Raw genomic sequence first — 15,477 nt, 5'->3', positions numbered from 1 at the left:
TTTGAGCGAAAACCATGACTTTTGTTTCAACATATCACCATTTTTTAGACCTTAATATTTTTCAATTATCCTACATATGCAAAAATAATTTCTTAAGGACAAGAGTATAAGGAATAAAACCATATCATCAGATTCAGTATTACTTTTTTTTTTTACCAGAAAAAAATCATGAGAACTGCCTATTTTTCATGCAGTCAAAAGAGCTACCACCTTAAGATGAAATGCTTCATGTAATCAACAGCTCAGCTCTCCTTTGCAGCAAAAAGCCCAGCAATGTGTTGTGTCTTACTGCCAAAAGACAATTCCTCTCCTGAGAGAACTGCCACTTACAGCTAAGTACAAAACATTGAACAGGCCTAAAATTCTCAGTTGTAGATTGGCCTAAAGCAGTTAACATCTTCAGCTTTGACGCCTTTACAGCAATTGGTTTCAAACAGTGGACAATGCAAATTTAGTGTGCAAAACAGGCCCATTTATTGATCTCAATTTCCTCTGTGTTACATTAAAGGAGACTTTCAAAGCATCACTATGTTGTCTAAAATATTTTACTGCCTATTACCTATAAAACTATCTGCAAGGCCAAAATTAAGGTCAAAATTTTATAGAACTCGCCCTCTATAGTTTGGATTTTAGAGTTACCATTCAGGTCAAGCTCATGCAGCTTCAGCAACAAGGTGTCATTGGCAATGACAATAGTTGTCATTAAAAATACCTGTCACATCCATATACGTATATTTGAGATGATTTTAAAGCAACTATAAGTGCTCAGGCAAACATTGATATCTATCCTATACCACACCCACAGTATTTTTTAATAAAGCTAGCGAGAGGCCAATGCCATTTAAAAACTGATTTCGAAGATACATAACTAAAACTGACAGCACACAGTGAATCAAAACAATTATTCATCTTAAATACACCATTCCATATTTTCCAGTAGAATCTCTTGGGGGATTGTTATCACCCCAGCCACAGTTCAGAAATGTTTAAAGCAATTAATTTTTGTATTCTGTAGGGCATCAATATCTTAGACAACATTCCTGTAACATGGATGACGCAAACAGAACAACATAGGCACATTTGTAGTGGCAAAGGTACCATGCTCACATGCAACCACACTGACATGATAAAAAAAAAACTTAACCCACTAACATGATACAACTCCAGTACTTTCTTGGTACAATTACCTATTATGCTAAGTTCATAACGGATGCAGCACAAACTGTGCACCTGCTAAATCAGCTTCACAAAAAATTTGTCAAATTTGTGTGGTCAGTGGCACACCAGCAGGCTTTTAAACACCTTGAGGATCTAAAACCACCACAGTGGTTGATACTGAATAACAGAGCTTGCAGTCAATGCTTGTTATGGATGCTTCGCAACACAGGATCGGGACAGTTCTGTCCCATTTAAAACCTGTCAAATTCTAAAGACTGCCTACACCTCTAAAACATTAATGGCATCACAACTAACCTCTTCACAGACTAAAAATGAGGTCTTACAGTGTGAAGAAGTTTCATGTTTATTAGTATGGCAGCAAATTTTACCTATTAACTGACCACAAAAAATTAATGTCACTTTTGAAGCAAAGATTGAATCTCCTGAAAAGACAGTGCAACATCTTCAATGGTGGATGTTGCTTTTAAATGGTTATAACTACGAAATCCTCTTACGACCCACTGCTCAATATGGCAACTCAGATGTCCTGTTCTGTCTTCTCATTGGCCCCGACTTCATGTTTGATTGTCAGGAAATGGTTTGTTTTGCATCTGACCAGCACAAGCAACAAACTTGGATGACTTCCTATTGACAATTGGTGAGGTAGCCAAAGAGTCAGCCCATGGCCTGCTACTGTGCAAAGTTTTGTCAACAGACCAGCTGGGGTGGATGCAAAGCTTATCAAAACAAGTGCAGCCATCATTTCATAGCTATTTTGGAATGTGGCACTGGCTTCATGCAACAAATGGCAACTCAAGATTAACCTCCGATGACTGTGACTGCAGGGTCATCATCTCACAACCGCTCATCTTCGAACTGCTTCATGCCTTGCACTGGAGGATGATGTACATTGATAATGATGGTGATGTTTGGTTTGTTGGGCACTCAACTGTGTGGTTATGATCACCTTTACAGATTCCTAATCTGTTCAATGTCTAGTCTTGCCACTTTCCTGAAAGATGATGAAATGATGAGGCAACACAAACACCCAGTATCTGGGCAGAGAAAATCCCCACCCCGGACAATAATTAAACCTGGGACCCCGTGATCCACAGGTAGCGATGCTAGTCACTAGACCACAAACTGTGGATGTGATGCACATAGAGGCGTTAGATCAACAGCACATACCTTGGCTTGGTATGAATGCTGCAACTGAGCATGCATGAAATTCCTGTCAGCACTGCTTCCTGAAGCAGGCAGCTCCAGTACAGGGTTTGTCTCCACAGCCTTGTCTGAATCAATCACAGGAAGAGACAGAATGTTGATTTTGCAAGGCCATTTGAGGGCATAGAGCAATATGGCTGCTTGTGGTGGACACTCTCTCCCACACAACTTTTGTGGCATGGATGCTATCACTGATCGCCCAACTGTGCTCTCTCTGGCTGAAATACTGCCAGGCCACAGGCATCAGTCCCTGGTAAACTTTCTGCATCCCATGCAGAATGCCCAGCCCAAGTATATGTCTGTCTGTGCACACAGTACCTGTGTCTAGGCATACATATTCAGCTAACAATCAAAGTGGGCCCAAAGGATCACCCACCACTGAGATCAACTCTGGCTGGAACTGCATTTATAACCAATGCCCCTGCTGCCATTGCCTCCAATCCAGAGATCTGACACTCATGCAACCACCAAATATGCTGACAGCCATAGCCCTGTGCCACCTCTACTGCCCACTCACAGGTACAACTGAATCCCTGCTAGCCCACATGTAAGCACAAAGACAAGTGGGCTGGGGTATTGGAATCCACATACACGGAACCACTCCCATGCACACAGAACCACTCCCACTGCACAGGCCACTTCTAGCAACTGTTGCACCACCTTATCTGCCTGTCACATACGCTGCCAACTCTTTTACCCTTGTAGAAGCACACCAGGCCACTGGAGCAGGTCATTCATGAAGAAGTAACGTCAGCTGGTAAGGAGTGCAGCTATGCCTCCTCTCCTCCCATGCTGGCAACGATATAAAAATCTACATCTATACTCTGCAAACCACCAGGAAGCAAAGGCCGGGGGTACATCCTGTTGTACCAGCTATTAGGGCTTCTTCCCATTCCATTCACATATGGCGCGCACAAAGAACAATTGTTTGAAAGCCTCTGTGAATGCAGTAATTATTCTGATCTTATCTTCACGATCCCTGTGTGAGAGATTCTTAGGGGACTGTAGTATATTCCTAGTCATCATTTATTCTTAAAACTTTGTTAATAGGCTTTCTCAGAATAGTTTATTTCTATCTTCAAAAGTCTTCAGTTCAGTTTCTTCAGTATCTCTCTGTCACTCTCCTATGGATCAAACGACCTGTGACCATTTGTGCTGCCCTTCTCTGTATACATTCAGTATCCCATGTTAGTCCTACCTGATAAGGGTCCTACATACATGAGTGATACACTGGAACTGGTCACATGAGTGATTCATAAACAGTCTCCTCTGTAGACTGATTGCCCTTCCCCAGTATTCAACCAATAAACGGAAGTCTACCACCTGCTGAGCATATGTGATCATTCAACTTCATACCTCTATTAACTGTTACACCCAGGTATCTGATGAGTTAGCCAACTCCAACAATGACTCACTGATATTATAGTCATAGGATACTATGTTTTTTCGTCTTGTGAAGTGAACAATTTTACATTTTTGAACAGTTCAAGCAAATTGCCAACCTTTGCACGACTTTGAAATCTTATCAAGATCTGACTGAATATTTATGCAGTTTCTTTCAGATTGTACTTCATTATAGGTAACTGAATTATCTGCAAAAAGTCTGATGTCTGAGATTACTATCAAACTGTCTGCAACATCATTAATATACAACATGAACAGCAAGGGTCCCAACACACTTCCATGGGGAACACCTGAAGTTACTTCTACATCTAACACCCCCAGGGGCTCAGCATTCATTTGCTGGGTACGGGCTTGGCAACCCCAGGGTTCCTGAGCTGGGAACTGGTAAGTGCTGCCAGGCCCCTGTCACTGTAAGCTCTGGGCATGTTTCAGCAACCACTGTGTGGCACAGCGGTGGAACATTGTGTGTCTCAGGGAATGGGGATCTTGGCTTGACTGCCCGGATTGTGAGGATGGAATAAACCTCTATAAAAAAAACCTCAACCTCAAGGTGCGCTGCACGCTGATGAGATGCATGGCTGTTGAGGTGGAACAGATGTTAGCGGGCAACCTCTGTGGAACCTGCCGCACCTCAGTTGTATAAGGCTTACTCAGGCATGCGGGGCTCTGTCTGAGTGGACCCTTACTTCCCTAGCTGCTCGTGGGAGCAAAATGGAGCCTTCGAAATCTTTTTTTCCTCCTCCCAGCGGAAAGGGTGGGATGCTGGAAGGTTCTAACTCCCAGTCTATCAAGAGGGCTCATGTAGTCAGTCCCCCTGACTCCGGTGCTTCTTTGACAACTATAGTCTTTAGTGACAGAATGCATTCTGGTCCTCAGAATGCATTTCTCATAGTGAAATGGAAAGAGGGTAGTTTCGAGAAGGTTTTGCCCTTCTACATACAAAAGGGTTTGGAGGGAATCTGTGGATCCTTAAAATCCATGAAGCGCTTGGGCGATGGGACCTTGCTAGTGGAAACTTCCAATTCCTAGCAGGCAGCTAACCTCCAAACTGCTAAATGCCTTGGGGAATATGCCATAGACACTGGCCTGCACAGTACCTTGAATTATAGCAAAGGTGTTGTGACACACCGGGATCTAGTTGACATTCCCAAGGAGGAACTGCACGTGAGTGGGCATGGGAAGGTATAGTTGAAGTGCAACATATCATGAAGAGGGTTGATGGCAGTCTTATCAAATCCGACTCCTTTATTCTGACCTGCAGTAGCACAAAACTTCCTGAGCATGTTAAGGCTGGCTTCCTTCACTTTAGTGTGAGGCCTTATTTCCTGACCCCAATGTGCTGTTTTAAATGCCAGCATTTTGGGCTTACCACCTTAGGGTGTAAAGGTGAAGCGACTTGTGGCAACTGTGGTAAGGCCGCTCATGAAGGAGTTGGTTGCTCATCTCCAGCCAAATATATCAATTGCTCTGGAAACCACTGTGTTTGGAGTAGGGACTGCTGAATCTTTTTAGAGGAACGCAAAGTCCAGGAAATAAAAGCAACCAAGTGTATCCCCTATGGTGAGGTCAAAAAGATCTACAAGTCGATGCAACCTCCCAAATTTGCTACATCTTTTGTGACACCTGCAGATGTCAGTGCACTTGCAAGGCAGCGAGTGTTTCAGAGCCTGTAGCCTCTACTTGAACAGCAGAGAAAGGTACAGTGTCCAACTTGGGCCAGCCCCTGGTGTCTCCAACAACAACTGAGGCTGTTCAGAAGCCCAGTATGGCCATTACAACTCCGACGTCAGCTCCACCAAAGCCCACCAAACCGCAAAAAGCTCCTAGAAAGCAGCAACGGCACGTTAAATCATGTGATAAACAGTCTGACCATGTTGATGTCAAATGGTTCAAATGGCTCTGAGCACTATGGGACTTAACTTCTGAGGTCATCAGTCCCCTAGAACTTAGAACTACTTAAACCTAACTAACCTAAGGACATCACACACATCCATGCCCGAGGCAGGATTCGAACCTGTGACCATAGCGGTCACACGGTTCCAGACTGTAGTGCCTAGAGCCGCTCGGCCATTCCGGCCGGCCATGTCAATGTCATTTTACGTTATGCTTCATCTGACTCTTATCCAGATTGATGGAGTATGACATATGTGTGGGGCAATCATCTCGCCCCACGACTGCCCCTCCACCTGCTGCAGTCACCCCACCCCATTGGAAAGACAGGATAAAGGTGCTATCCCAGTCATAGATGACTCCCATACTTCAATGGAACTTACAGTGGTTCAGGATGCATGTGGAGGAACTTTGTCTACTCTCTCAGGGTCAACCACTGAGTCTGTGTCTCCAGGAGACTTATTTCTATCCATCATACATCCCTGAGCTACGAGGCTATACACTCCACAAAAAGGACGACCTGCATGGAGAGAGAGCTATAGGAGGCATAGGTATTTTCATCAGAACGGACTACCACTCCTCGCCTTTCTCACTTATGGCGACTTTAAAAGCCGTTGCTGTGTCCAGCACATGCATCATCCATTGACTATATGTTCCCTTTACTTGCCCCCACATGATGCACTCGATGAAAAGGCCCTCACCGACCTTGTTACACAGCTCCCCAAGCTGTTCATCATCTGTGGTGATTTTAATGCCCACAATGTGCTTTGGGGCTCTGTAATTACCTGTCTCAGGGGTAGAGCAATTGAGAGGCTTCTCCTGTCATCCTGTGCATACTTGCTAAATTTGGGATAGAGCACTCACCTCTGCACAACGACTGGGTCGTTCTCTCCCACTGATCTCTTGCTTTGCTCTTCAGCTCTTGCCCACAGTGCTCATTGGGAAGTGGTCGATGACTTTCATGGAAGTGATCACTTCACGATCTGGATTCACATGCCAGATGGCATGGGCCCCAAAAGGAAACTGCCACGATGGGTGCTCAGTAGAGCCAATGGGACACTTCATAGCCAGTTGGCCCAGTTCGAACACTGTGCGAATGTCGAGGCATGGTTGGATCATATTACCAAAACGGTCCACCATGCCACTGTGGCATCCATTCCACAGTCCACGAGCCACCAGAAGAGGCAACCTGTCCCTTGATGGAGTGCCGAATGCTGCTCTGCAATCAGGACCAGACGTGCGGCTCTGCATAGGCTCCAGAGTCATCCAACTGGTGAGAATCTTGCAGCCTTTCGGGTGGCGAGGGTAAAATGTCACCAAATTGTTCAAGAGAGGAAGAAGAGGTCATGGCAACAGTTCCTGAACACCATTAATCATTCCACCAAAAGTTCCATTGCATGGGAAACCATCAGGAGAATTTCTGGAAGAGGAGGGAGGTGCCCCATGGCTGCTGCAATGAATAACAGCACTTTCCACATGCATCAGTGAGACATTGCCCACACTATGGCAGTGTATTTTGCCACAGTTACTGCAACAGCCAGTCAAGATCTGGTTTTCCAGCGCCATAGAGGGTTCCTGAGAGGTGTAGTTTGGACTTCCAGTCCACCCCTAATGAAGTTTACAACTTCCCATTCTCCATGTGGGAGATGTATTCTACATTATCTATGGCTTGTAACACATCCCCTGGTCATGACAGGATCCATTACAGTATGCTACAGCACCTGACAAGGTGCAACAAAGATATCCTCCTCGCACTTTTTACTGCCATTTGGGCGGCAGGTCGCTTTCCTGGCTCATGGCATGAGGCAGTTTTAATTCCTCTTTTAAAACCTGGGAAAGACTGCACATGCCCAAGTAGTTACTGTAGTGCTACCCTCACTAGTTGCATGGGAAAGACCTCAGAGCAGATGGTCAACCGCTGCCTTGTCTGGATCTTAGAATCCCCGTAACTTCTTAGTCGCTTTCAGTGTGGATTCAAGAGGTTTCGTTCCACCTTTGATAACCTCACCCTCCTGGAGGGTGCACAGGAAGTGCATGCAGTTGTGCGAGGAAGAATGGCTGGTGGTGATGGCCAATAAGCTGCGACTGGTGAAGTCAACAACTCAGCCATGCTATGGGTCAGAACTATGGTTTTTAAATGCTGATCTGAAAAGAAGAATAACAGCTGTGGAAATGGATCATTTACAAAGGAGTGCCAGAGTATCAAGAACCAAAAGTGAAAGCTCAAAAGAAGGCAGATGAAACACTGCTAGACAGAATTGAAAGAAAATCTCTAAAGTGGTATGGGCATCTGTTGAGAACGCAATATCATTTATGATAAATGGGGATTAAAATGAGTCTGACAAAAACTGAATATCTGGTAGTGAATAGTGACACTAAATTTGAAGATCACACCAGTGAAAGAGCAGTTATGAAACAGGTGGAAAAATTTTTGAATGGAAACCACCTAGCAGACATAAAATGGGTAGACCATGATGTTCTTGGATTGACTACATCAGTGGAATAATAGAGCATCATGGGATATACAAGGAGGATGCACTGAATAGAGAGGCTTGGCAGAAGATAACAGGATTACAACAAAATGTTGTTATTAACTGATCTCTGTGTTAATTAATCCTGTAATAACAATAATAATAATAATAAAACAGCTTCACTGATTATGTCATTCTGCTAAACCTTACACAGAAAATAGATGCATTTTTCAGTCTATCTAGCTCCTTGTTTTGCTTCTTTATGTAGTATTGCAGTTTACTTACTTACTAAATTATGTTTGCATATCAGCACTGTATGCACACACACACACACACACACACACACACACACACACACGAACGCACGTACACGTATGTATGTTCAAAATGAGAATGGACATTATACTGTACTTAATAATTACCTGCTTGTTGTGATATAAATTTATGTAAACTGATCTCAGAAAATATTTCAGATCAGCTCCATCACTTCGTGCTAATCCTACAGCTGTCCGTGCATCACATGACTGAGCTATGTTACAGAAATCAGAATCTAAAAAGAAATTAAACACACAGGATTACAAATCATGTAACTGAATGACATTTAGTGAGCACAGAATTTAAAAAGTGGTTGGAAGATACAAAAGACTATTGTGGTTTAAAGTTTCTTCAATAATGAATTGATTATAAAGAGAGCAAGAGGTTGCCTGGCAAGGATTGGTGACATATTCATTTATGCTCTAGTTGAATCTCACCAGTGCAATTTTATCGTGTGTTATCCCAAAATCTAAACAAAATTTTAAAAGGTTAACGGGCAATTGACTGATTTCACATTTTTTTTTTTTTTTCCAAAGAAATCAAAGCATTGGGTTATTGGATTTTTTTTCCGCAATACAATTCCCCAGGTGAATTGAATTCAATAGTGCAGAATGCACTGACAATTAGTTTTTAGAGCCAATAACCCACAGTGATTGAGCAGTGATACCAATTGTCAATAGCTCATCTGACCATGATGATCAAACGTGCACAATAAAATATACTGACCAGTTATGTACAGATCGCAGAAGAAAAGTACTGTTGTTGTGGTCTTCAGTCCTGAGACTGGTTTGATGCAGCTCTCCATGCTACTCTATCCTGTGCCAGCTTCTTCATCTCCCAGTACCTACTGCAACCTACATCCTTCTGAATCTGCTTAGTGTAATCATCTCTTGGTCTCCCTCTACGATTTTTACCCTCCATGCTGCCCTCCAATGCTAAATTTGTGATCCCTTGATGCCTCAAAACATGTCCTACCAACCGATCCCTTCTTCTAGTCAAGTTGTGCCACAAACTTCTCTTCTCCCCAATACCTCCTCATTAGTTACGTGATCTACCCACCTTATTTTCAGCATTCTTCTGTAGCACCACATTTCGAAAGCTTCCATTCTCTTCTTGTCCAAACTGGTTATCGTCCATGTTTCACTTCCATACATGGCTACACTCCATACAAATACTTTCAGAAACGCCTTCCTGACACTTAAACCTATACTCGATGTTAACAAATTTCTCTTCTTCAGAAACGATTTCCTTGCCATTGCCAGTCTACATTTTATGTCCTCTCTACTTCGACCATCATCAGTTATTTTACTCCCTAAATAGCAAAACTCCTTTACTACTTTAAGTGTCTCATTTCCTAATCTAATCCCCTCAGCATCACCCGATTTAATTTGACTACATTCCATTATCCTCGTTTTGCTTTTGTTGATGTTCATCTTATATCCTCCCTTCAAGACACTGTCCATTCCGTTCAACTGCTCTCCCAAGTCCTCCGCCGTCTCCGACAGAATCACAATGTCATCGGCGAACCTCAAAGTTTTTACTTCTTCTCCATGAATTTTAATACCTACTCCGAATCTTTCTTTTGTTTCCTTTACTGCTTGCTCAATATACAGATTGAATAATATCGGGGAGAGACTACAACCCTGTCTCACTCCTTTCCCAACCACTGCTTCCCTTTCATGCCCCTCGATTCTTATAACTGCCATCTGGTTTCTGTACAAATTGTAAATAGCCTTTCACTCCCTTTATTTTACCCCTGTCAACTTCAGAATTTGAAAGAGAGTATTCCAGTTAACGTTGTCAAAAGCTTTCTCTAAGTCTACAAATGCTAGAAACATAGGCTTGCCTTTTCTTAATCTTTCTTCTAAGATAAGTCATAAGGTTAGTATTGCCACACGTGTTCCAACATTTCTACGGAATCCAAACTGATCTTCCCCGAGGTCCGCTTCTACCAGTTTTTCCATTCGTCTGTAAAGAATTCGCGTTAGTATTTTGCAGCTGTGACTTATTAAACTGATAGTTCGGTAATTTTCACATCTGTCAACACCTGCTTTCTTTGGGATTGGAATTATTATATTCTTCTTGAAGTCTGTGGGTATTTCGCCTGTCTCATACATCTTGCTCACCAGATGGTATAGTTTTGTCAGACTGGCTCTCCCAAGGCCATCAGTAGTTCTAATGGAATGTTGTCTACTCCCGGGGCCTTGTTTCGACTCAGGTCTTTCAGTGCTCTGTCAAACTCTTCACGCAGTATCTTATCTCCCATTTCATCTTCATCTACATCCTCTTCCAATTCCATAATATTGTCTTCAAGTACATCGCCCTTGTATAAACCCTCTATATACTCCTTCTACCTTTCTGCCTTCCCTTCTTTGCTTAGAACTGGGTAGCCATCTGAGCTCTTGATATTCATACAAGTGGTTCTCTTCTCTCCAAAGGTCTCTTTAATTTTCCTGTAGGCAATATCTATCTTACCCCTAGTGAGACAAGCCTCTACATCCTTACATTTGTCCTCTAGCCATCCCTGCTTAGCCATTTTGCACTTCCTGTCGATCTCATTTTTGAGACGTTTGAATTCCTTTTTGCCTGCTTCATTTACTGCATTTTTATATTTTCTTCTTTCATCAATTAAATTCAATATTTCTTCTGTTACCCAAGGATTTCTATTAGCCCTCGTCTTTTTACCTACTTGATCCTCTTCTGCCTTCACTACTTCATCCCTCAGAGCTACCCATTCTTCTTCTACTGTATTTCTTTCCACCATTCCTGTCAATTGTTCACATATGCTCTCCCTGAAACTCTCTACAACCTCTGGTTCTTTCAGTTTATCCAGGTCCCATCTCCTTAAATTCCCACCTTTTTGCAGTTTCTTCAGTTTCAATCTGCAGTTCATAACCAACAGATTGTGGTCAGAATCCACATCTGTCCCTGGAAATGTCTTACAATTTAAAACCTGGTTCCTAAATCTCTGTCTTACCATTATATAATCTATCTGATACCTTTTAGTATCTCCAGGATTCTTCCAGGTATACAACCTTCTTTTATGATTCTTGAACCAAGTGTTAACTATGATTAAGTTATGCTCTGTGCAAAATTTTACAAGGCGGCTTCCTCTTTCATTTCTTCCCCCCAATCCATATTCACCTACTATGTTTCCTTCTCTCCCTTTTCCTACTGACGAATTCCAGTCACCCATGACTATTAAATTTTCGTCTCCCTTCACTACCTGAATAATTTCTTTTATCTCGTCATACATTTCATCAATTTCTTCATCATCTGCAGAGCTACTTGGCATATAAACTTGTACTACTGTAGTAGGCATGGGCTTTGTGTCTATCTTGGCCACAATAATGTGTTCACTATGCTGTTTGTAGTAGCTAACCCGCACTCCTATTTTTTATTCATTATTAAACCTACCCCTGCATTACCCCTATTTGATTTTGTATTTATAACCCTGTAATCACCTGACGAAAAGTCTTGTTCCTCCTGCCACCGAACTTCACTAATTCCCACTATATCTAACTTTAACCTATCCATTTCCCTTTTTAAATTTTCTAACCTACCTGCCCGATTAAGGGATCTGACATTCCACGCTCCGATCCGTAGAACGCCAGTTTTCTTTCTCCTGATAACGACGTCCTCTTGAGTAGTCCCCGCCCGGAGATCCGAATGGGGGACTATTCCGGAATACTTTACCCAAGAGGACGCCATCATCATTTAATCATACAGTAAAGCTGCATGTCCTCGGGAAAAATTATTGTACTGTATCGCAAAATCATAAACATTAATTCGATCACAGTACTTAGAGAGACATTATGGGAAAAACTAAGTGGAGAAATTTATCCAGCAGAGCAGATAGAAAATTTAACTGTTTCCAAAACATATCCCTACAGCACAATTTGGATCATTATTACACAAAAAATAAATAAAAATAGTGACCCATATGGAACAGAGACCCCCAGAGAATACATCTGACAAAAGCACTGGCACTTTCAAACCACAGGCAATCAAAATCAGTTTACTTCTTCAAAGTGCTTAAACACTGCAAACACTGGGAGTAGTACCTACATCAGATTCATTTGTGTAAATACTCCATGTGACACTAAAATCCCTAAAAGAAGTTCAAAATTCATCAGGTCATTAACTAACTGCCATAGGACTTTGGTGGCTATGGCAGTATTCCTAGCAGAATTATTACTCTTAAACTATCTTTGTAATCAATGACTCAGGACATATTTTCTGACAGGTTTAAGGATAGAGAAGTAACACCAATCTATGAAATTGAAGCTGAGGAAATCAATCATAATTACAAGTGTATTTTGTGACCTGTCAACATTTGAGGAACTGGACCATAATACAACGATGAGTCATTTATACAGGGTGGAGAAAAATTGTGTCACGTAATTTTAACCCTGGAGAGCTGATGCCAGTAGGAACCAAAATTATTAATGTTGTGTAGGTCGACAATGCACAATTTTTAAAATACGGAAACTTGGCACAACATGCTCTGATTGGTCACAGGATTGCCCTGTTGTAGGATGCTCTGGACAACACATGACCACAAATGCTTTGCCTGCCAGAGATTGTGATGTATCCAAGGCAGCCCACATGCTTGGTGGTGGTGCACCAGCCTTCTGCTCTGGGGGCGAATCCACCAGGGTCCCGACACATCCATTGAAGTTTCACGATAAGACATACCGGGAACAAACACACCAACAGCTGTTAGTTCACATACAGAAAGTCTTTTACAAATTGTTTAGGCCCTGAAAAGGGCCTTCTTTGTAGCTAGGACATTGTTTACTTAAAGCAGGTGCTCGAACTGGTGACCCTCTGACACGACACCAACTTGGTAACGTCAAACGGTGTTTTGCCAAACTCTTTCAAAGATTCCTGGCATTGCCCTGATGTGATTGGCAGTTCGCATCCAGGTGGGTGAACTAGAACCTTGAAGAATCCCCACAGGAAAAAGTCCCGTGGCATGAGGTCTGGTGATTGCGGGGACCATATCTTACTAGCACCTCTGCCAATTACCCAGCCATCAAAAAGTTCATTTAAATATCTGTGCACAGCACTACTGTTTTGTGCAGGTGCCCCATCATGCTCCAATCACATGAGTAGCCATATGTCCATGGAAACATCTTCCAGCAGGCTGGGTAGAGTTTCCTGCAAAAAAAAAAAAAAAAAAAAGGTAATTTTACCGTATAAGTTGGGGAGACAGATAGATTGGCCCTATCAGATGATCACCCACAATGGATGCCCAAATGTTGAGCGACAATTGTTACTGGTGTCCGTGGACATATGTGACATGGGGATTTCCCCTTGCCCAGTAATGTACATTTCAAGCATTGTAAAGGCCATCCCAATGGAAGGTGCACTCATCGGTAAACAACACAATGGTGAGAAAGTTAGGACCTCATGCAACACATTGCAGAAACCATCGGCAAAACCCTAGCCTGTGTTCATAGTCTGCCACAGGATTTAGGTCTTGGACAGGGTGGGAACTAAATGGATTCTGGCCGTCAGCCTTCACAACTTCCCAAACTAACCAATGAGTGGCTCCCATGTCACGTCCACCTGCTCGAGTATTTGTCGTATATGCTTCCTTGAAGCACTCGAGAACAGTCTCTTTAAATGCAGCATCCCATCATGTTCCAGGTCTTCCAGCATCATCATGATATCCCACTAATGAGCCTGCTTCACCAAGTCACCAGCTGTAAATGTTTGTGGGTACGGGTGATGTCTTGCTGGGTACCATTCCTCATACAATCGTTGAGCTTCATGCACATTACCGTCAGCTAGTCCATAAACAAAAACCATATTTCGTTGTTCTTCAAACGAATACTGTGCTACCATGTTTACTGTATGACTAAATTGCAGGTGACGTGTATGCTCCGAAGCAAGGCTTACGTGTGAATGCCTCTGATGCGAGGTGGAGACAAACAGCAAGACCTTTTCGACACATATGCTTATCAGTTGGGGCAGTGACGGGGCAAGGGACATTTATTCGTATGTATGAACCGACAACCACAGCACTGCCCGTCAACCAACACATGGCAATAGGGCAATCCAACAGCCAATCGGAGAGCGTGGTGCCAAGTTTCTGTAGTTTAACAATGGTGCATTGTCGACCTACACAACATTAGTAATTTTAGTTCCTACCAGCATCAGCTATCCAGGGTTAAAACTTTGTGACACAATTTTTCTCCACCTGGTATGAGCAGAACTCGTTATCTGCCTCTCAGTTGAGTTTCTGAAGGATTCTTCACAGAGAAAGTAGTACCTGATCTCACAAATGAAGTCCTGGCAAAGCTAAACAAGAAGAGGGACCCCCATGATATATTTAGTGACCTCACAAAAGCCCATGGTTGTGTGCAAAGCTACAGTGTTATGGCATTAATGTCATCCTTTTTCCATTGATGGAAGCTCAGTTCCATAACAGACTGTATCTCTGGAACGAAAATAACCTCAGAATGGGGGAATATAGCACATAAAAGTCTGACAAAGTTAGGTACTAGGCCCACTTGTGTTTCTAGTCTGCATAAATGAGCTTCCAATGACTTTGAAAGGCTGTTTAAAAACTGTAATGTTTTCTTGTGGCACAACCATATTAATCAAGTGTCCAAATTCAACCTTAAGAAACAAATGTCAGATTTATTTATTTATTACCAGGTTCTGTGGGCCATGTGAGCTAAAGCTACATGGTTATGGGACAAGTCAGTACATACTTTGCAAAATTCTGATAGAATCAGTATTCTATCATGAGATGGGGAAGTTCTTAATGACTGCATGGAACCCCTGCACAGAACAGGTTTGTACTCCAAGAAAACCTTTCAACTTGGATTTAAATACTTGGGATTTATCACTCTTTTTCTCCAGTTCTACTGGAACCCTATTCAAAATGAAACTCGCTGAACAGTGCACACCTTTCTGTACAATGCTTAAGGACGTGTTATCCAAGCGCACATATTTTCCATCTAGTGTTCACTGAATGAATGTTGCAGTCTCTTCTGAATCA

The 15,477-nt window shown here is 42.5% G+C and overlaps 1 protein-coding gene across 2 annotated transcripts in view; it reads right to left on the bottom strand.

The window, feature by feature from the left end:
* Positions 1-15,477, bottom strand: part of LOC124802838 (protein SERAC1) — a 292,435-nt gene that overhangs the window by 200,412 nt on the left and 76,546 nt on the right. For both annotated transcript variants that reach the window (XM_047263863.1, XM_047263854.1), the window contains exon 4: positions 8,570-8,697. In XM_047263863.1, coding sequence (XP_047119819.1) covers positions 8,570-8,697 — 128 coding nt within the window. The remainder of the gene's footprint in view (positions 1-8,569; positions 8,698-15,477) is intronic.

The sequence above is a fragment of the Schistocerca piceifrons genome, chromosome 1, assembly GCF_021461385.2.
Source record: "Schistocerca piceifrons isolate TAMUIC-IGC-003096 chromosome 1, iqSchPice1.1, whole genome shotgun sequence".
Taxonomy (NCBI): Eukaryota; Metazoa; Arthropoda; class Insecta; order Orthoptera; family Acrididae; genus Schistocerca; species Schistocerca piceifrons.
The sequence above is the reverse complement of the archived record's forward strand: the minus strand, read 5'-3'. Positions and strand labels throughout refer to the sequence as shown.